Source organism: Molossus molossus, unplaced genomic scaffold, assembly GCF_014108415.1.
Source record: "Molossus molossus isolate mMolMol1 unplaced genomic scaffold, mMolMol1.p scaffold_m16_p_3, whole genome shotgun sequence".
Lineage (NCBI taxonomy): Eukaryota > Metazoa > Chordata > Mammalia > Chiroptera > Molossidae > Molossus > Molossus molossus.
In genome coordinates this window covers 68,622,910-68,646,115 of record NW_023425366.1, presented here as the reverse complement: position 1 = coordinate 68,646,115, position 23,206 = coordinate 68,622,910, and the positions used below count along the sequence as shown (strand labels likewise).

Sequence of the window (23,206 nt, the reverse complement as noted above, 5' to 3'; positions counted from 1 at the left end):
GCGCTCAGGTTCATTTTCCTCCTCTGTTGTTGGAACTCGCTTTACCTAAAGTAACAGTTGCTGTTTAGGGATAAAACTTGATAAAAGTTAACACTCTCAGACGCAGGTCGCGTCCTTTTAAGGAGTTGGTCCTGGCAGATACAAAAAATAAAACATCATATTATAGAGAACTCTTACAGTCCGCCAACTCATATACATGAAAAAAAAAAACTGAAAAAAGTACTCTACCTTTTCCATGCTATACGCTTTATAAGACCCAGAAGAAGTTTTACTTTCTCGTGCGAGTGAGAAGCGACCTCCATCCATTGACAAGGACCCGAAGTAAGGAGCGGAGCATGCGCGCACCGCCCCTCGGCTTTGCGGCACCAGAGACGCCGGAGTACCGACGTGCTTTGCGTTCCGCGGCTGTCGTGGAAGGGGCTTGTGGGCTCGCCTGGGACCGCCATGGGGAAGGTGAATGTGGCCAAGTTGCGTTACATGAGCCGGGATGACTTCAGGGTCCTGACCGCGGTAAGAAACTCGCGCTTAAACCTGTCCTCTGCCCATTCCCCCCGTGCGTCCTGTTCCTGGAAGTTGGCCGGAGCGGAGCGCGCTCTGGGCCCCGGAACGCGGCCGAGGGTGGGAATGGGGAGGAGGACGAGAGTCGGATTTTTCAGAAGCTTTTGCTCAGATGCCCATATCGTCCCTCAGATACAGACAGCAAAGGCCCCTCTTCTGATTATTTCCTTTCTTTCTGCTTCCCTGGTGCTCAGAGCCACCGGCATCTCTGGCCCGGGAGGTTATTCTGACCCTGAGCTCCGACCCGCTGAGGGTTACGGCTCCTGAGAATTAGCAGCATTGAGTTCCCCTCGCACAGCCGCAGTCACAGAGCATTCCTTCCGATTCACTCAGTCAACACGTGTGTCGGGTTTTCAGTGACAGTTTTAGGCAATTCTACGGGGTACAGACAAGACAAGGAAGACAGATCATCAAGTAAATGAATAAATTAATAACAAGGGTTAACATCCGACAGTAAGTACTATGAGGATGACAAGGAGGATACCGGGATAGAAACCGTGCACAGTGGGGAGGGAGCTTGAGTGCTACCTTCAAGTTCTGTAGCCAGAGGAGACATACTGCTGAGTGCAAGAGCCTTGTCTGGTTGCTGTTGTAACCAAAGTTTTAAGGCTTTTTAAAACGTTCTTGGAACTTGTTGGGTGCTGAATAAATACTTGCTAAGTGAAAGAAAGAGTAGGAGGATAATAGGAGCTGAATGAGGAGTAGTGAAGTCCTTGGAAAGAGTTTCAAGCAGAAGAAACAGCAGTAGTAAGTGAAAAGGCTCTGAGGCAGAAACAATTTTTGAAGAATGGAGAGGCCAGTGTAGCTGGAGCATAATGAGCAAGAGGCTGAGTGGTTGGGGATGTAACTGGAAAAGGTGAGAGCCTGATTAGGGTTTGTAAAGAATTTGGAATATATTCTAAGTATAGGGAAGCCACTGAGTGTTTCCAAGCAGGGAAATGACAAAAACTGGTTTTATGGTCTTAGTCTCCTGGCACAAAAAGCAACACAGAGATTGGACATTTGCGGAATAAAACAATAAATTTATTGTAAGAGCTGTTTTCTTTTCATTATAGGGATTAAACAATCAAATGCAAATTCCGTATGAAATTCAGGTGACACTTTTTCCTCCGATAGCTTCTTCAGTTCAGCTGGACTTTCTCTACGTACTGTCATTTCTTTCTTTTTTTTTTTTTTTTTTATTTACTTATTTTTTATCCTCACCCAAGGACTTTTTTTTTTTTTTTTTTTTTTTTTGCATTTGTCTTCAGATAGAGTGGGAGGGAGAGAGGGGGAAAGAGAAACATCAATGTGGGAGAGACACATGGACTGGTCGCCACCCACATAACCTCAACCTGGGCAGGGACAAACTGCAACCAAGGTTCCTACCCTTTAGCGGGAACCAAACCCAGGGCTCTCCGGTCCACAGGCGGACGCTCTAACTGCTGAGCCAAACTGGCCAGGGCTGTCATTTCTGAAAGATACTTTCCTTCTCTGCTTCCTCAGCACACTCACTCATTCCTTAATGCCTCTGACAGAAATAAGGGAGTCAATAGAAAGAAATGTTAGAGGCTGGGAGAGACGGAACAAAACATGGAAGAATAATTAGGTTTAAAGTGTGAGGTTTTTGTTGGGGCATCAGAACGATGCCAGATTTATTTTCTGAAACTTTGTTTCTGCAATATCCAAGTTCCTTTTTGAATCTCATTAAGGAATGACATCATTAAATATAATATTTCAGTCTCAGTTGATTCTCACCAGCATTGGTATCAGTGGCCACCTTTCCTTCACCCTGTCTTCCCTTTACTTCTTTGGCATGTCCTCTATCAGTCATCATACTTTGGCTGCCTTTACCTTTCAATGTAAACTTCCCCTCAAATTCTCCTCAACCCTTCTTTTTCTTCTATTATCTCTTTCTTGATGAGCTCATCCACTCCATGACTTCATCTCTTACCTTTATTCGATAACTGACCATTTTTCCCGTCTAATTATGACTTCATTCCGGAATATAGCCTATCCAATTTTCCTAAAACATCTTCACTTGAAGGACCTTTCAACATCTCAAATTCATTGTGCACAAATCAAATGCATCAATTTAGTCTACCCCCTCCATTCAAATAATTATTATTACTTTTACGTATTATTTTTAAACCTGCTCTTTCTCTTCACTTCAACTTTGATTCATTTCCTTTACCCTCCCAGTTCCAATGCCAATTCCATACTATGTTCAAAGATCTTTAATTCTTTCCTTCTGTTACCCCTACCTCTTCCCTGTTGTGCCTTCTATTTCCTATGTCCTAGACTGTCATCTTAATTCTCCAATATAGCACCTCCAGTTTTCGCTTTCTGTAAACTACTTTGCATATTTCTGTTAGACGAATGTTCTTAAAACAACTGTTTATACATCTCCCTGCCTAAACTTCTTCAAGTGTTCTCTACTTTCCTCTGTATAAAATCTAAGATTTCTTTGTATTCAGGGCCTTCCATATCTTACTCAAAAGTGCTTTTCAGCCTTCCTTTCATGAACTCTACATGCCATCCCATCTGAGCTACCACTGTAATGACTGTTCCTGTGCTCTGTACTTTCTTGCCTGTGTGCCATATCCAAATCTTTTTTGTCTTTTCCTGTATCTCAAAGTCAGTCACAAGTGCTGCTGCTTCCTTGAAACTGATCCCTCAACTAGAAGTATTCTTATTCTACTCTGAGCCACCTCTTTTTTTTTTTTTTTTTTTTGGCACTTATCATTTCTTACCTTCTAGTAGAATTACATGTGCACATTCTTATTTCCACGGATAGATAATATATTCTCCAGGGGTGGAAAGTATTTTTACACATTGTTTTTATCCTTTACCTACATATGATACTTTCTCATTAATACTTTCTCAGTAAATATCTAGAATATCTTTAATTTTTAAAGACAAATATTTGAATATCAGTACATGTTTTAGTATTTACCAAATGTCAGTAACTGTTAAGCACTTACATTCTTTACCCTTGGAGTGCATATCATTTAGTAGAGAGAGAGAATATGAATATCAGTGATTAAATTGTGATTAAAAGTATGTCCAGAGTCCGGCCAGTGTGGCCCAGTGGTTGAGTGTCGACCCATGCAGCAAGAGGTTGCCGGTTGGATTCCCGGACAGGACACATGCCCAGGTTGTGGGCCCAGTCCCCAGTGAGGAGCATGCAGGAGGCAGCCAATTGATGTTCTCCCTCATCAATGTTTCTATCTCTCCTTCTCGCTTCCTCTCTCTCTCAAATCAATAAAGGAAAAAACAAAACTTTTTTTAAAAGTTTGTCCAGAGAAGGTAGTAATTATGTTGCAGAACTGATTGGGGAACTACATGGTCAGAGAAGTTAATTTCTTAGCAAAATTTGATAGCAGCTTTGTGTTGATTATGATTACATAATGAATCCTTTCATTTCAGGTTGAAATGGGCATGAAGAACCATGAAATAGTTCCCTGCAGTTTGGTTGCTTCTATAGCCAGCCTTAAACATGGTGGCTGTAATAAAGTTTTGAGAGAATTAGTGAAACATAAACTCATAGCTTGGGAGCGTACCAAAAGTAAGTATTTGAGGCACCATTTGTGATTTTTCATTGTAACTGGCTTCCACCAGAGCAAGCATTCCAAAAGGCAGGAAGTGGAAGTTGACAGAACAGGAAAGCACTAGCCCTAGAACTGCCTAGCATACTTCTACGGTGTTCTATTGGTTACAGCAGTCACAGGGCCCAGTCACATCAAAAAGGATGGAGAAGTAGCCTGTACCTTCTGATAGATTAGCAAATTCCAATTACATAAGGGCAAATACGATAGAGATATTGATGCTGCCATCTTTGGAAAATACCATCTGCCACAAGACTATAGAACATTACTTCTCAAACTACTTGTGGTGGGGGATGAGTTTCTTTTTTTCAACCTATCATAGATCCATACTGTTATAAAATAACAAAAAGTTGTTACTAGAAAAATGAAATGAACTGAAAAATGTAGGCACAGATTCCTTATTAAAGTTGAAGACATAAAATAACTTGGTCAAATTGATATAAAAAATTTTAACTTAACCACTTTGTTTCAGTCTATCTTGTCACAGACTTAGTAACATATGGTGTCAGTCTGTGGGTCACACTTTGAGTAACACTGCTCTAAAGAAGAAACACAGATCATAGGAAGAAATGCTAAACTTGTAAAACTAGATAGCTTATCTTTTTCCAGCTAGGAATTCCCATGTCTAATTCTTCTCATGACTTGATGTGACTTGGTGGTACACTGTAACTAAAATACGGTCTTTCTCATTTGCTTTTGTCTAGCTGTACAGGGCTATCGGTTGACAAATGCAGGCTATGACTACCTAGCTTTGAAAACACTTTCTTCTAGACAGGTAGTTGAGAGTGTTGGAAACCAGATGGGTGTTGGCAAAGAATCTGGTAAGTACTAACAGTACTATTTGAACAGTACTATTTTCTTTGCTTTAGGTTATATACCCTTCGAGAAAGCATTAGTCTTTTAGTTTATTTTTTCTAACTAAACAGTAAATTGAAAACTTGTTTGAAAATAATACAGGTTATGAAATAATCTGTATACAGTCATCATATCTTTTTAATCACAAGTAAAAACAAACAGTACTTACTGTTCTACACCTTGATCTTTTTACATTTGATGCATCCCTGATATTTCACATCAGACTTGGCTGGGTGTTAGGTTGTATGGGCACTCCATAATTGATTTTACCAGTCCTACTTGTGATGCACATTTAAGTTACTTCCACTCTTTTTTTGTAAATAATGTGGTGAACACTCTTGTGCAGATGACTCTGTGAAAATATATTTATAAATACATTCCTAAAAAAGACTCTTAAAAGACTGATATTACCAAATTTCCCTCCAAAATGTGCCAATTTATAATCCCACCAATGTAAGAAAGAGGTTGTTTCTTGATAATTAAATAAAGTTTCCCATGAATAATTAGGACATGTTCTACATGTCAGTATTACAGAGAGCAACTTGTTTTGATAGGTGGAATACAAAGGGGAAGATCTGCTCCACCCTGATTATAGGATTATATTGTGACAACTGCAGAAGTGAACTTCTTGTTTTGAAAATGAAGATATTATTAAATCACTTCTTGTATATTAGTACCCTGAGAAACAATTAGCTGTTTTGCCATTAAATTGAATTGAGCATTGAGCACCTTTGGAAGCAGTAACCTTTGACACATTGCGCCCGTTTTTTTTTTTGTAGTAAATAGTAATACATGTTATCTTATAATTTTGGATAATAAGTAAAATAATTTTGCTGACTGGTAGTATTTCTGGTGTTTAGAAAAGATAAAATTTGATACAAATAAAATCAAACAGTTAGAATTGTTTCATATTATTATCATAAAGTGTAATAATGATCTTTTTAAAATCTTGGCTCTAGATATTTATATTGTTGCAAATGGAGAAGGGCAGCAATTTGCATTAAAGCTTCACAGACTGGGAAGAACCTCCTTTCGAAATCTGAAAAACAAGCGTGATTACCATAAACACAGACATAACATGTCTTGGCTTTATTTATCTCGTCTCTCTGCCATGAAAGAATTTGCCTATATGAAGGTATTTTAAAAATAATTTCATTTTTTAACCAAGTATTTCCTGTAGCTGAAAGGCAGTACTTACAAGCATCAGTCTGTTGCCCCGTATCTGTCTCCCTACTTCTAGTCCCATTCCTTACAGTCACTTTGAACTCTTATTGATTCATTTCTCTTGTTTTTCTGGTCATTTCCTTCTATGTGAAGGTATTTTTAATTGTTATAAATGTATAAAAGTAGCATATAATTCACAGTACTATAAGATAGCAGTAATTAAAAATACATTAATGATGTGATTGCCTCACAAATGTGTATGTGTGAATGTATATTTAGGCTGTACATATGTCTATATCTAATTGATAACATATCTTCAATGATGTTTAAATTAAGCAGAAAATAACATTACATTTTTATTATTCTCTCAGTAGGATTTATTTGTTATAATTTACCAAAATTTAAAAAAAATTTTAAATTATTAAAAGTCATCCAGAATGTGATCAGTGTTTCTTGGAAGTTTCATTTTAGTGTTCTTTAAGTAGTTATTTTAATTCACGTGCTTAATTTTTAGTGGTCATGGGGAAAATTCTCAACATAGTATAAATGATACTGATACCACACATGTTAATGTATTTGTTGTCTTATACTAATTATTTATATCTTATAGTAGTCAAGTAAGTAGGCAGTTTGGTAGAAATTATTACACATTTTCCCAAAACTATATTAAGTATATTCTCAAGGTGTTTATATGAAGGTACAACAACAGAACTTGTTTGTGCTTAAAACATTTTCTTCAATACATTAATATTTTCCTTATAGAGAATAAAATAAAATTGAACTATAGCTTAAGGGTTAAGCTATGGTACACGGGCTAGACCACTATGACAATAGTTAAAGCTACTATATGCTATTGAGCTGCCAGGGCATGCTCAAAATCACTTGCATTGAAAAAAAAAAAATGTTTTTAAGCCAACCAACCAATTTTGGGGGAGTTGAAGTCATCTATTTGCTGTCCAAAGAAGGTAGGAAGTAGAGTAGATAGTCTTTTTAAATTAACACTGTTAATAAGTATATAATGAGTATCAGCTATGTGCCTACCACTGTATTAAGTATACTAGGGTAGGGTAGGTTATAGAAGTAGATACCAAAAGAATAACCAGTACAGTCTGTGTCTTAAAGTTGGGAAGATAACACGAACACACGTAAAACAAAGAATTTAAAAATCAGATTATATGTGTTTAGAGAAACGTCTATAGAGTAGAATAGTTGATGAAGGAGGCTTCATAAAGGGGGATTTGGGTCAAGTAATGAACATGCATATGATTTGGATATAAGGAGAAGACAGTAAAACAGTGCATTTTGCAGGGGAACCACTGTGGGCAAAGACATGAATATGGGTGTAAGCCCTGTGTGTCTAGGTAATAGTCACTGAGGTGACTGTCCTGATTTCACTCCAGAATGCTTACTGGAGAGAGTTTTAGGGGAAAAGTAGGACTGGTTAAGTGGATTAAAGAGAGTTTTGAAAACTAGGAAAAGTAGTTGAGATTAAAATCAGTATTTATAGCCATGGCAGATTTTTATTTTATTTTTAATGTATTGGGGTGACATTATCAACAAAATCATATATAGGTTTCAGGTGTACAATTCCACAACATGTTACCTGTACACTGTATTGTGTGTTCACTACCCCAAAGCAAGTAGCCACTACAGATTTTAAAAATTGAGCATTAACATAAGCATCTTAGTTTGATGTTGGTACACAGAATAAAGGTTAGGTATGGTGGAAAGAGTTAGAACCTCTCTATTGGAGTAATTGGGTATAAATGACAAAGGCTTACTTAAAAATGGTAACACTTCAAATAGCAGAGGTCATAAATATAACATTTTGAAGGAAGTAATAACAGGACTTTGTAAGCAAAGGATAGAAAAAGTTAAGTATAGGGGAAAAGATGGATCTATGGATGATCTGAAATAACATTTGACTCAGGCTACTATTATGTGTTTGTCACATAATAGATTTATGTCATATCTTTGGTCCGAAAAAAAAGATGAGTGCTAATTTATTGGAATATTTTATTTCCTGATGTATCAGAAGACAGAGTACTTCCTAAGCCACAATTTATTTTTATTTTATTTTTTTTAAGCACTGTCTAATAAGTGGCAGAAACTTACAAAAGTGTAGAGTATATATCCTAAAGGCAGAGAGTTTTCACACTCACTTTTGTGACCCTAGCACAGTGTGTAATATTTACTCAGTGTTCAATAAATGTATATTTGGAGAAAAACTGAATTAAGTAAATTGGTTTAATTTTTTTTTTTAATGTACAGCTCATTCTATGCTGTGACTAAGCCATATGTAAATAATCATGTGTTAACTGTAAATCTGTAAAGGTTTGTATGTTTTCCTTCTGGTTGTGGGCAGATATATTTATTTTTATTGTTTCTTAAAAATTAATGACCTCTTGATTAGTTTATACCTGTTTGCTATGTTTTAGGCATTGTATGAGAGGAAATTTCCAGTTCCAAAGCCAGTTGATTATAATCGCCATGCAGTGGTCATGGAACTCATAAATGGCTATCCTCTGTAAGTATTTTTATTGAAACCATGGGTCATAATAAATGTAAGGTTCAGTTTTTTTCAAGTAAAATTTTTTTTAATTAAGCAGAATATTGTTTCTGGGAATTTAGAAATTAACATATAACAGTAGACTCAGTGGTAAATTGAAAATGCAGTTTCATTCTAACAGTATGTATTAACAATCTAGTATGTGCCAAGCCCTGTTCTATGCACAACAGTAAACCAGATCTCTGCCCTCACAGAGCTTACATTCTGATGGAAGGAGACATGACGTATAGCTAAATCAGAAAATATATGCCCAGCCGGTGTGGCTCAGTGGTTGAGCATCGACCCAAGCACAAAGAGGTTGCTGGTTCGATTCTTGGTCAGGGCACATGCCCAGGTTTTGGGCCTGATCCCCAGTGGAAGGCATGCAGGAGGTGGCCAGTCAATATTCTCCCTCATCGATATTTCTATTTCTCTCCCTCTCCCTTCCTCTCTTTCTAAAAATCAATAAAGGAAAAAAAATTGAAAATACAGGATGGGGCAAAAGTGGGTTTACAATTGTTCATATGGAAAATAATAAATAATTCAAGAATAAATTTTTTAAGTATGTTTTTAATGATTTTTTTTTTTTTTTTTTTTTTTAGAGAGAGGAAGGGTGAGAGAGAGAGAAACATCCATTGGCTGTCTTCTACATGCCCCCTATTGGAGATTGAGCCCACAACTCAGGCATGTCCCCTGACAAGGAATCAAACCCAGACCTCTCAGTACTTGGGACGATACTCAATCCACTGAGCCACACTGGCTGGGCCAAGAATAAAATCTTTTTTGTGTACTCACAACTGTAAACCTACATTTGCCCTACCCTTTAAGTATCAGATGGTAGTAAATGCTATGAATAAAAAATAAAGCAGTGTAAGGGGGACAAAAAGGACTGGGGTGGGTATAGGAGGCTGCTATTTTACATGGGATGGCCAGGGAAAGTCTCACTGATAAGAATCCTGAAAAAAATGAGAGGAAACCATGAAGATATCTCAGAAGATTCTAGGCAGAGTGGACAGCAAGTGCATAAGCCATAGGATGGGAGTATGCCCAGATGTTCAAGGAACAGGGAGGATGTCACTGAGCTGCAGTTGAATGAGTAAGGGAGAAATTGTAAGTATTAGATCAGAGATGCAACACGGGGCCAGATCACTTAAAGAGTTTGTAGGTCATTGCAAGGCCTTTAAAACTTTTTTTAATTGAAATGTATTTGACACATGATATTGTATAAATTAAGGTATATGACATGTTGATTTGATACTTTTATATATTGTAATGTGATTGCCATTGTAGTGATATTTAGCATAAGGACTTTTTAGTTTTGATTGAGATAAGAAGCCATTGGAGGGTTTTGAATTGAGAAGAGACATGACCTGACTAATGTTTTAATAGGATCATTGGCTGCTGTATTGAGAGTAGACTGAAAGGAGATAAGAACAGAAGTAGGAAGACCATTTAGGAGATTATTATAACAATCCAGTCAAGAGACATGGTAGTTTAGATCAGAGTGATAGATGTCAAGGTGACAATAAGTGGTCAGATTCTGGTTATGTTTTCCAGGAAGAGCCAACATGATTTGTTTGGCATATTGATATGAAGGAAGGTGTGAGTCTAAGGTAACAACCAGGTTCTGGACCTGAATGATGAGTTACTTGGGGGAATAAAGCTGACATTTAGAGGTGAGCGGGAAAGACTGAAGAACAGAGTGAAGTTAGAAGGTGCGGCAGAATCAGAGTTACCATTTGGGACATGGTAAATTTGAAATGCTGAAGAGCTCAGAGGAGAAGTTTAGATTCAAATCAGTATATGTATGGTGTTTAAAACCGTGAGCATGAAGGAGACCAGTAGAGATGATTTTAAATAAGATAAGAGGCTCTAGAATTAACCTTTGAGGAACTCCAAAATTTATAGGTCAGGGATAAAATAATTAGCAAAAAAGACTAGGAGAAATGACCAGTGTAGGAAGAAGACAGCCTAAAGAGTTGGTAGACCAAGAGTCAAGTGAAGGAAGTGTTTCAGGGAGGGGAAAGAAGCGGCAAACCAAGTATGATGAAGACTGAGAATTGACCATTGGGCCCTGGCCAGTTTGGCTCAGCGGTTAGAGCGTCGGCCTGCGGTCCAGAGAGACCTGGGTTCGGTTCCCGCTAAGGGCACGTACTTCGGTTGCAGTTTGTCCCCGGCCCTGGTTGGTCGTGCGGGTGGCAGCCACTCGATGTGTCCCTTCACGTTGATGTTTCTCTCTCTCTCTCCCTTCCTTTCTCTGCCCCCCATTCTATCTGTACAAAAAATGGAAAAATATCCTCGGGTGAGGATAAAAAAAAAAAAAAAAGAATTGACCATTGGATCTAGCAACATAGAAGTCATTAGTAGTCTTGACAAGGGCTATTGTACTGGAACAGGGTGGATGAAGAAAGCCTGTTTGAAATGGGAGGAAAAGATTTGGAGAAAGCACATGTAGGGGAGTTTGGCTGTAAAAAAGATTAAAGAAAGGATGTGACAATGGAAAGAAGATACAGAATCGATACAGGGTGTGGCTGAATTTTTTAAAGATGGACACTGTTAGGTCTATGTTGATGGGAATAAAGAGAAAGCTGCTAAGGAGAAAGAATGGAAATATATATATATATACATATATACACACACACTTTCATTAAAATTGTAAATTAGTACAAATAACTTATTTTCATACTTAAAATACTTGCAGATGTCACATACACCATGTTGAAGATCCTGCATCAGTATATGATGAAGCTATGGAACTAATTGTCAAACTTGCAAATCATGGCCTGATTCATGGAGATTTCAATGAATTCAATCTCATTTTGGATCAAGATGACCATATCACCATGATTGATTTTCCACAAATGGTTTCAACTTCTCATCCCAATGCTGAATGGTATGTGCTGAAATTGATCATGAATGTGGGTGTGCTGATGTGTGGTGCAGTCATTTTTATTCATAATTTTCAACTCTATAATACTGTCATTTGGGTCAGTAACTTGAAGTGGCTGATGTTAGTGGTCTAAAATTTGGGGTTTTTTAATTAAATTATATCAAACTACTAAGATAATCCCCCTAAAAGAATCTTTCTTACTCCTTAGTATTTTAAAGGGGGGAAATGTACTTTGATCCAGTTTTTAAAACCTGTTCATTAAGCTTATGCTGAGTATTGGAAATCTGAAGAAACCATAAAAACCATTTGAATTACTCTTATAATCTGACAGACTTTCAAACGTCAAATTTTCTTAACCATGGAATCCTTTATTCAAACAAACATTTAGGTGGAAGCCCAATTTTTAAAACAAAACCTTGCTCAGAAGTAGTAGGGACATGGAAGGCCCCCACCTTCCCCTTTTTCTTCTCCATGGTTGCCTCCAAAAGGGTTTCACAAACATGATTCAATAATCTTGATGGCCTTAATAAAATTTATGGATTTGGACTGGACTCTGTTGCCAGACTAATAATATCTCTCGTGTCATTTTTAGTTTTTATTTTATTATTAGAAAGGAATTCCCATAAAACCTCATCCCTGACACAGGGCAGAACCACTTTATATACCATGATAATCTTATTCCTCACATTACTTAACCACTTAAACCAGCCAAATTGTGAAATATGACAGAATACTTTTCTTTATTTGTATTCCATGATGCAATTGAGTGTAATCAAATTAAGGGTATTGTTTTTTCCTGTTCCAAGTTATAATATGAGAAGCTTCTCCTTTTTCTCAAAGATAAACTATTCACTTGAATAATATGAGCAAAGTGTAAGCTTGAACCAGTTTATGTTCAGTGAAGCTCTTCATCCTGATTTTTATTAGAAAATATCAATACTTATTTTAGAAAAAGAGATGTCATTAAAAAAAACTTAAAAAATATTTTCAACAAAACAGTACTAATAGGTTAATGCCTGGCGCTTCAATAGTTAATATATTTTTGTATAATGACTAATTACCATTTTTATTAAAGTGGTGCAACATAGTCACACAATAAAGGAACATCTAGGAACTAGCAGAATTAGAGACAGAAATGATGACAGATTATTACATTCTAAGTTAAGGCTGCATTCTTAATTGTGAAGACAGTGTGATTTAACTTGAACTTTTATGGGCAAGTAATTGAGTGAAGGAGTTCTGTTAAATAGTAGAGATTAAGATATAAATAAGACCTATTTCTGCTTTTGAAGATGTTATTATCTAAGCATATATAAAAATATAATTTTAAAATTATTTATTGAGGGTTTTTTTCCCTGGGTGCCCTAAGAGCCAAGAATAGTGACATTTTTTTTTTTTCTATTTCCAAACTTCGTCTTTCTCTAAAATAATAATTTAGTTAAAATTCGAGGAGATAGTCAATTTCTTGACACCCTTAATTCTCCCTTATTTGGAAACTAGAGAATTTAATCTGCTCTTGCTGCTTTATGGTGACCTAAAAAGCAACCAGATATTCAGAGGTCCTTCTATCAGTCCGGATAACATGTTTTCAGATTATTCTTTATAAGCCACAGCATTATTTATCTCTTTTAGAAGTTATTACAAGAGAGCTATAGATAGTAAAGGTACATGAACATAATTCAGTAGTTCTCAAACTTTTTCTTAATAAGTTACTAATCTGTTTTTATCTTCAGATTTTGCAGTTGACAAGGGGTTAAACTGGGTGTAGCTAATGGGAAGTATAACCAGACAGACTGGAGAGTATAGAGGAAAGTGGAAACCAGCCCCCAAATTATAGACCCATCGTCTTTTTTTCTGAGATTCATATCTTATTTTCTCTTAGTATGTCTGTTGCATATGGGAAGACCTTGAGTTTTCTAACCATAGGCGCTATATGCCTTTGACATATATGCCTTTATTTCTTATTAGTTCCTCTGCTTTTACTTGAGTATTTCAAACACAGTGTCAAAATATTTTTTTTTTCTTTACTTTTTTTTTTAAGTAACATCCTTTTTTCTCTTTCATGTTAGAAATAGAAGTGTCATAACAGCAAACACTAAGGATATTGTCATTACCTAATAAAGAAAAAATAAACAACAAAGGTTGTATCAAAAATGATTCTTTCTTTTGCTGCAGGTATTTTGACAGAGATGTTAAATGCATTAGAGATTTCTTCATGAAACGTTTCAGCTATGAAAGTGAGCTTTATCCAACCTTTAGTGATATCAGGTTTGTACTCTGCAATGCTTAAAAACTAGAACTCTGCTAAATACCTGATTTATTTAGCTCTATAAATTAACATTTTCATCTAAAATATTTTCAGATAGTGAGTGACCTTTGACACATTGTAATCATTGTTGAGTATCATAGCTGATGGTATATAAATGAAACTTAAAAACCTAGAAAATACCTGGTTTTGATCCATTAAGACAATGTTACTGAATTTGGGGGAGGAACACACCTAGTTGCTTACAAATTCAAGAACTTTTATTCAATATAGTGAAGCTGTGTGAATTATCCATCTGTAAGGAATCAAGCCAGGTGTTTATCAGAATTTGTGCTTTTCCTTTAAACTATTAAAATCACTTAAGAATTATAATTTTTCACAGTAATAAATATTTATCCATGTCAGGTAGATTTTCTCTTCTCTCTGAATACTTGACATTTCTTTTCGTAGGAGGGAGGACTCTCTTGATGTAGAGGTTTCTGCCAGTGGCTACACAAAGGAAATGCAGGCAGACGATGACCTGCTTCATCCATTGGGTCCAAATGATACTGAAACAGAGGAAGGATCTGAATTCTCATTTTCTGATGAAGAGGTATCAGAACAAGAAAAGGGTTGTCGGTCACAAAATCAAAGTGAATGGAACTCTGTGGATGAATCAGTTGACTGCTGCTGTGGATCGTCTAGGGACCTTGAACAAATAAAGGAAGACAGCTTGTCAGAGGAGAGTGCTGATGCACACAATTTTGACATGACTGAATGCAGCCAAGCTTTAGAAATGAAAGGGCAGGTTGAAAACAGTTCTGAAACTGAGCTTTCGGAGGAGAAAATCAACACTGACAATGACACCACCAGGCAAGGTGGCATCACAGGTCAGGGAGGAATCCCCACGGGCTCTGAGGAGTATGAAGATGAATGCCCTTATCTGATTGCCTTGTCTTCACTGAACAAAGAATTCAGGCCTTTCAGGTATAGATTTCTGTTGATTGATTTTTTTACTTTAATCTGGAGACCTATACTTTCCTTTGATTCTGGTAAATGAGTATTTTTTCAAATGCTGTGGCTGAGTTGTTTTCTGTGGTGGCTGTAATATGTAAAATTAAAACAAATAACCCTTTTGTTAAAATTCCATTTATCCTCTACAATCGACCTGATCCTAGACAGCACATTCACTCAATCTTAAGCAGTCTGCCTTAAAATAGAAACTGATTACTTTCAAAGAATTAATACAGATTTCTTACTCAATTGGTCATATTTTAGATGAATGAATTATTTATATATTTTCATAATTATACATCTAATGTTTGCTCTTCATTAAATAGTGAATTTTCACTGGTACTTTAAACCTTCTGTTCTTATTTGGTCATGTAAAATAATGTAATGTTACTATGTTGTTTTTCTTTGGATAATTTTTTTCTTGCAAATACTAATCACTCAGCTTAGATTAGCAAATGATGTAAAATTTACTTTTTAGATTTTGGGATAGTTTATTCATAAACAACTATAGTTTAATGAAATACAGTTTTATTTATTTCAAAATAGTAATATGACAAAATTAAATTAGTACATTTATTAGGCATTTCTCAATACATGTTCAGGCTTACATCTTAAAGCTGCCTTTATTGTTTGTAAAGCATAATACAATAATTTTGTTCCTTTTCCATATAACTATCTTGAGACTCAGGGTTAGTAGCACTTTAATAATAAACATGTAAAATTCAATTAATGTTAAGGGTGGCAGTGGCTCAGGATTTTGAGTAATAGAGGAAAATCTATATAGGTTAAATAGTCTTCTAAGCACAGAACAATTTGTTCTTACTCTCTGAACACGTGTTGGGCAAAATTTTTATCATTCAAAAGTAGAAATATAACATGTTTCTGAAAAATGTTGACTGTTACAAATTAATATCATCTGAGTTTCTTATACATTAAAACTTTGAGCAATGCATAAAACAAATTAGACAGTTTCTGTCATTGCAGTCTTTCTATTTTAGCAAAGTAGATGCTATAGAATACTGTCTTTTGTTTGGGAAGATGGCAAGAAACTGTCCCAAGGATCTAGATTGCAAGAGTCAGATTTGTGTATAGTTAAGAGTGCAGGGGGCAGGAAGAGATGAACCAAAGACCTTATGTGCATAACCAATGGACACAGACAACAGTACAGTGAAGGCAAGGAGAACAGGAGGGGGAGGAGGGTGTCAATGGGAAAAAGAAGGGACATCTGTAATAATTTCAACAATAAAGATAAGTTCAAAGGGAAAAACATGGATTTCTCAAAGTTCTGGAGGCTGGGAACTTAAGTGAAAGAAGAGGGAAAAAAATATGAAGTGTGGCTAAGTGATAACAAGTTTTGATGGCCAAAATATTCTACATTTCTATATAATATTTTGACATTTTGATAGTGATTATCAGAATGCTGAAAAAATGAAAACAATATATTTGGCTGAATTGTGGGTAGTTATACCTTCACAGAAGTATGATCATATTTCTGAGGTTATTTTATGTCTTTAAGTTTTATCATGTAAGGAATGATATAAATTAATCAAGCATAATTAACTATAAAAATTAACTCAATTGTGGTGTTTTAATTTTAGAGATGAAGAAAATATGGAAGATATTAATCAATATAGAACAAGAACTCTGAGCGTTACTTCTGCAGGCAGTATTTTAAGCTGTTCAACAATTCCTCCGGTAATCACTCATTCAATGTTTACAATTGTTTATTAGGTCACTACTATAGGCAGGTTGCATGGGAGGATTACATGATGCACAAGGCAGTCTCAGCCATTTGGACTTCACGTGTTAATAGTATAAAATTATAACAAGTACAAATTTAGTAATGTAGATGAGTGGGTTACTTTTAGCTGGAATGATCAAAGCTTTCATGGAAAAAGTAGCATGTAAGCTTGAATTTGAAGGGTAAGATCATAGGAATTTAGATTCAGTAGGGTGACTTTGTAGATTCTCATATGGTCTAGTCCCAACATTATAACAGTGAGGAAACTGAGGCCCAACTAGGTTGCATGACTTTGCTGAATGTTACCCAACAAGTGTGAAGATGCACCAGCTTCACTAGATAGTTGTTCTTAAATTTAACAAAAGAGAAATGGGTAATTTTATAATTTTTGCTATCTCAGGTGTTTGTTGGACATTTAGCAGCAGTGTCCAGAAGAATTTCAGAAGGGACGTTTTCTGGACAGAATAATTGAGCACGAATAGATAGTCCAGCTCCTGCTGAGGAGCTAGCTTCCCTGCCTGTTGGTCTTCTCTCTGAGTGATTCCAGCAGGAGGAATCAGGTGCCTTTGTAGATCTTAAGGGGAGAGATAAAATTACATAATTGGTGTGTTGGTTATTTTTCCTTCTGTTTAAAGGTATCTTGTTGAATATCATTGAAACCAGTTTTAGTGATGAGTTAAAAGGAGAAAAGCCATTTAGAAGTTAGAAAGGAGGAAATAAAATTATGTGGAAAGTGAATTCAAAAGAAAAGAATTTTGTTTTTTTTTCCTGAACTTCCCACATCCACATTCAGTTATATTTATCAGGAAGTTAAAATGTATGTTCTGGCCCTGGCCGGTTTGGCTCAGTGGTTAGAGCATCGGCCTGCGGTCCGGAGAGACCCGGGTTCAGTTCCCGCTAAGGGCATGTACCTCGGTTGCAGTTTGTCCCCGGCCCTGGTTGGTCGTGCGGGTGGCAGCCACTTGATGTGTCTCTTTCACATCGATGTTTCTCTTTCTCTCTTCCTCTCTCTCCCTCCCACTCTATCTGTGCAAAAAATGGAAAAATGTCCTCGGGTGAGGATAAAAAAAAATAAAAATAAAATGTATGTTCTGTGGTGGGCAATAATGGGATATTTCTAAAATTAAATTTGAATTATCAAAAACAAGCCAAAAGTAACAGTACTGTATTTTATAACATTAGCACACTTTTAATAGTTCGGGACCTTTGCTTAATAATAGAAGTCTTTGGAGCTTCTCCGACCAAAATAAAAGTGAAATTCTAGAAATGTATTGGTTTTTATATACTCTTTTCTGATGGCCTCATAATTTACCTGGTTTTCTGGACATAAAATTTAATTCAGTATAATCTTTGAAACATCTATTGATTATACTAAAACATAAAAATATCCTTTTAAGTATTATCACCTGTCTTTAGAATCACACTTCATGGTTTCTGGTCATTCTTGGTTTTTATACTTTCTATACTTACTGAGATTTACCCTCCTTTCTTTGATTTCTCAGATTCAAAGCATAAGGCTTTTATAGCTAATTACGATGGTATAAAATTGGCAATTTTATGTAAAAAAAAGTTAGATTGCTAATTCATGCTACTTTCTTAGATTCTAATTTGTACTCTGTGTGTAGAGATGATGGCACAGATATCTTTAAGTCATGACTGTATCCCATTTTCCTTACCACTAACAGCAGGAACTTAACGTTTAAAGTGGGTCAAGCCTATAATGAATTGTATTATAAAGTACTAAGTTTGCCTTTTACAGAGGAAACGTGTCTCCTTAGTATACCCTGGTTTCTCTCTTATCTCTGAAGTAAATCGATCATCTTAACTACATTCTTATGGAAATTTGCTTCAGCTTGATAAATTTGATATAGTTATTTTAAGGTCTCATCAAAATGAAGAACTGAGAAGAAACTCAAGCAGAATATTTGGAAAAGATACTGATTTTTTTTCTTGGAACTATTCTGGAGGCCTTTTTGAATTTCTCTTTTAAACATGGTGTATGCTCTCCTGTTGTTTTCCTGGGGTATTTCATCTCCCTGTCTGTTGGGTGCCCTCTTTCTCAGCTCCTTCTCTTTCTTTCCTGTTTCATCCTTTATTGGCAGTATAGAGTCCAAGAGTTATTTGAGTGAATTTTGAGGAAACGTTTTATTATTAAAAATGTCTTTTTATTTTGTCCTCACACTTGATGATTGGGAGTTTAAGTATTAGAGTTGTGGTTTGGAAATAATTTTCCTTTAGAATTCTGAAGGTATTGCTTTATTGCTTTTGTTGTGGTTAAGAAGAGAATGTGTCCAGGATTCTGGTCTCCTGCTAGCGTGGGGAGACTGATAGTTGCCTGGATTGCTAGGTTAGGGAAGGCCTGGAGGCCAGTCACTCTTACTTTATTTAAACTTCCAGCTCAGATCCTTCTAAATCGCTGACCTTCCTAGTTTGGGGGGACAGCCTTAAATGCATCTTTGTGCGTCACAAGGTAGGGCATATTAAGAGGATTCCCATGCTTCAACCCTTAAAGTTTTTAGCATCTTTTTTTAGGAGGAAACTTGAATGATGCAAGGTTATTATACAATTAAATAAAAAGCTACAGTGTTGCTGAGGAAATAAAGGTTATGAATGGAATATTCAAAAATTGTATTAATCTTGGCAGTCATTGGCTGCCTTTGTCCTAAGTAATAAGAAATCATTTGAATTTATGACCATTCACTATGAGAAAGCATTCAGCATCTCGCAAAAACTGTATGAAGACTTTTCTTGGGTAACTGCTGCCATCAGGTCATTTCCACACCTGAAGTGATGGTCTGTTTTGGATATTTTTACCAGTAGTGAATGCTTTCAAACATAATTTTGTACTACAAAGACTTGCCTATTTTTACCTAGAAAGCAGAGGAACAAGCAGTTTTTACCATGTTAGTTTTGATTGGGTTTTGAGGGTTTTTTTCTTTCTTTAAGTTTTCCTGATTGACACTAGGTGGCACTATGGTGATTTGTTATTCAAAGAATTGTGACTACTCTGCTGTAATCTGTATTTCTGTTAGGAATGTACTCTATTTTATAACAATTTTGTGTTTTATTTTGTTGCTGATTTGTGTAGTACTATTAATATTTAGAATTTTAAACATGCTTTTAACAGAAATTTGAAAAATATTAGCGATGTCACTTTGTTTTATTGAGTGTTTACTTTTTATATCAAAATGGTCAATCATCAGTGATACTTATTGAAATCTTTCCAGGAATTGGTGAAACAGAAGGTGAAACGTCAGTTGACAAAACAGCAAAAATCCGCTGTCAGACGTCGATTGCAGAAAGGAGAAGCAAATATATTTACCAAGCAACGGAGAGAAAACATGCAAAATATTAAGTCAAGCTTGGAAGCAGCTAGCTTTTGGGGAGAGTAATATATTTAAGAACTTGAATTTTTTCAGAAATTTACTATGATCTCTTTTTATTAAGCTACCTTTAGTTCTTTTTGGACCAAGGCAGATAAATAAACAAACTCTCATGTATAAATTTGACTCATTCAGTACATGTTTTCTAAAGAATAATTATGGTAATTCTACTAAAGCAATCCAATTTTCTAAATAATTGTGATGACTGGTATATTTGCTAAACTCTGTTTTTCAGAATAATTTTTATTAGGAATATTTGGGTATTTTTTAAAATCTAAATGTCACTGTTTTTGTTATTTTTTTGTTCTCTACCAAAAATAGGTAGATTGCTTGCTTTCAAATCCCAGCTTTCCCACTTACTAGTGGAAACAACTATAGACAAGTCATATTTCTCTTTCCTTCACCATATCGGATTTTCTGCTTTTAAAATTAGATTTGTAACTACTTTGCAGGGTGGTTTTGAGCACCCCATGAAGCAGTGTACAGAATGCACTTTATAGGCTTTCAGTAAAGCGCAGGTATTAGAATGGTAATTTTAACGATGTTTATCCTTATGAAATTCTAACAATTTGGTTGCATTTTATTGAACCACTGAAAGAATTCACAGCTGTCTATTTTTGTTGTTGTTCTCTAGTATTAAGGATAAGCCAATAATGCATAATTTTTTCTGTTATTTAAATTTAATGTGGTCACGGGAACAGAAATGTGAAATAGTCCCAGCACAGTTTTTACAGTTGCCAGTTTTTATGCAGGCCTGAGTAGAAGTAGAAGAGTAAGGGGTATGTGGGGGGGGGGGGGGGGGGGAGGAAGGAAGAGTGAAAAAATTCTAATATTCTTAGCTGATACTTCTTGAGGGTAGGCAAGAAAGAACACATAAGACATGGTTCCTCCCTCAGAGACTATAATCCAGTGAGACATGAAGATGGGTACTTAAGTACTATATGTACCTGATTATATCCAGTCCCTTCCGCATTGCCCAGGAGACCAGAGCATCACCTGCAGCAGAAAATGACCACTAGATGGCAATGTCACCACACAGTTAACCAGACAGGATGTCCTTAATTTATTTGCATCTGTGATTGTCATCTACCAGAGGCAGTATCAGCACATTTTTTTTCCAAGAGTGATACAGAGCAGATTCCCTTTCACCTTTGTAAAATTAATTTTACTGACTATTTGCAGACATATCATTAATAAGTTCACTTTAATACAAATGCAAGAAAATGTCAAATTTAATGTCTTGACATTTACACTAATTTTGAAAGTACATAGTTTCCTTTGTTGTTGTTTTTTGTTTTTATCCTCACCCGAGGACATTTTTGTATTTATCTTCAGGTAGAGCGGGAGGGAGAAAGGGAGAAAGAGAGAGAAACATCAACGTGAGAGAGACACATCAGGTGGTTGCCGGCCACATGACCCCAACCAGACAAACTGCATCCGAGGTACATGTCCTTAGCGGGAACCGAACCCGGGCCTCTCTGGTCCGCGGGCCAATGCTTTAACCACTGAGCCAAACTGTCCAGGGCAAAAGTACATAGCTTTGAATTTAAATGTATGTATTTTTTTTTTAATCTGTCTACTTTAAAGCATTTTAACAACAAAGTAGTATTGACAGCTTAATAGAACCACAGAAGGTTTATTTTGGAATACATTTTCTTACATTAAGAGTGTCAAAAGTGAATTGGGAATGAAACACATGACTTCATCCTGCTTAGCTTTACTCCGGTGATTCAGTCCACTTTTGGGAACCTGCTACACAGAATACTTGCTACTATTTGAGGGACTTAGAAAGCAGATAAACATAGTTCTTTCTCTTAATAGCTTAAGATAGCCTGTGGATCACAGAACAAATTAGTCAAATGCACAAATCTAAAATTCAGGGTTCAAAACTGACCTTTTGGTACATGGTATGATGCTCAACAACCTGAACCACAATGGCCAGGGCTGTATATTGAATCTTAACATTTTTTTGACTCTAGAAGTTCCAAATTTAAATCCTGGTTCTACCACTTCTCAAACTTTGGGTACTTTCTGTAGCCTCTCTAACCTCACTTTTTGGTTTGTAAAGTGACATTTAAAAGTGCCTGTCTCAGGGCAGTTGTGAAGATTTAATGAAATATACCACCAGTGAGGAGCATAGCACAGTGCCTGAGACATAAAGCACATTTAGTAAGTATTGTTCAAATGACTCAAGGTTACCAAAAGTGTTTTCAAAGTCACTAATATTTCAACTGTGATTCTTTTGGTATTCTGTTATTTGTTTTTATCAAGTTATTTGTTTTGGTATTCTGTTATTTGTTGTTATTTGCTTTGCTTGTAACCTTGCATCATCTACGTGATATTTCCATTAGATAAGCTTTTGCTACAAGATGTAGTTTATACTTGTGCTGACTTTGTGGTATTGGCAGCCATTGCTCTGTTCCTTGCCATACAGCTAGCTTTCCCAGAACCACAAAGATCTTTAAAAGGTACTAACCAGGCCCTGGCCGGTTTAGTTCAGCGGTTAGAGCGTCAGTCTGAGGTCCAGAGAGACCCGGGTTCGGTTCCCGCTAAGGGTACGTATCTCGGTTGCAGTTTGTCCCCAGCCCTGGTTGGGTCGTGCAGGTGGCAACCACTCGATGTGTCCCTTTCACGTTGACATTTCTCTCTCTCCCTCCCTCCCACTCTATCTGAACAAAAAATGGAAAAGTGTCCTAGGGTAAGGATTAAAAAAAAAATACATTTTTCTTTTACCTTAATATTGTAACTAAAGATAACATTAAAATTTTATATAACATTTGGAATCAGATTATTGTAGGCTTAATTCTATAAGGAACATGCCTCAACACAAGTATATAATTTGGGACATTTGTCACAGTATTATGTGCTTCCTTTTTTTAAAAGTAACCACTTGAGGTAAATGAATAAAGACAAAACAAAAACCCTGCTTACTATAACTTGGCTGTTTGTAGAGAAGTTTGGCCTCATTAGAAAGAAAAATATGTATGTACACACATCAGTTTTCCAAGAGTTCGATGGGGTATAAAATGATATCGGGAGGGAGAACACAGATTTTTAAGATAAAAGTTTTGTTGCCTGAAAGCCTCTGATTCTGAAGAGACAGCAGTTACATGCCAGCACAACGCAGTCAGCTGCAGAGACTGGCACCCATCTGGTGCTGAGGACACTGAGGATTGGGTGAGTGAAAGGCCAGTGCGATTTGGGGAGATGTCGAGCAGAAG

The 23,206-nt window shown here is 36.2% G+C and overlaps 1 protein-coding gene across 1 annotated transcript; it reads left to right on the top strand.

The window, feature by feature from the left end:
- The first annotated feature begins 356 nt into the window (after positions 1 to 356).
- Positions 357 to 20,106, top strand: RIOK2 (RIO kinase 2). The gene is made up of 10 exons (XM_036279431.1): positions 357 to 510; positions 3,967 to 4,105; positions 4,850 to 4,966; positions 5,960 to 6,135; positions 8,603 to 8,691; positions 11,414 to 11,605; positions 13,778 to 13,870; positions 14,319 to 14,834; positions 16,460 to 16,556; positions 19,830 to 20,106. Exons 1-10 carry the CDS (start codon positions 445 to 447, stop codon positions 19,992 to 19,994), a joined length of 1,650 nt encoding a protein of 549 aa, XP_036135324.1. The 5' UTR covers positions 357 to 444; the 3' UTR covers positions 19,995 to 20,106.
- The last annotated feature ends 3,100 nt before the right edge of the window (positions 20,107 to 23,206 follow it).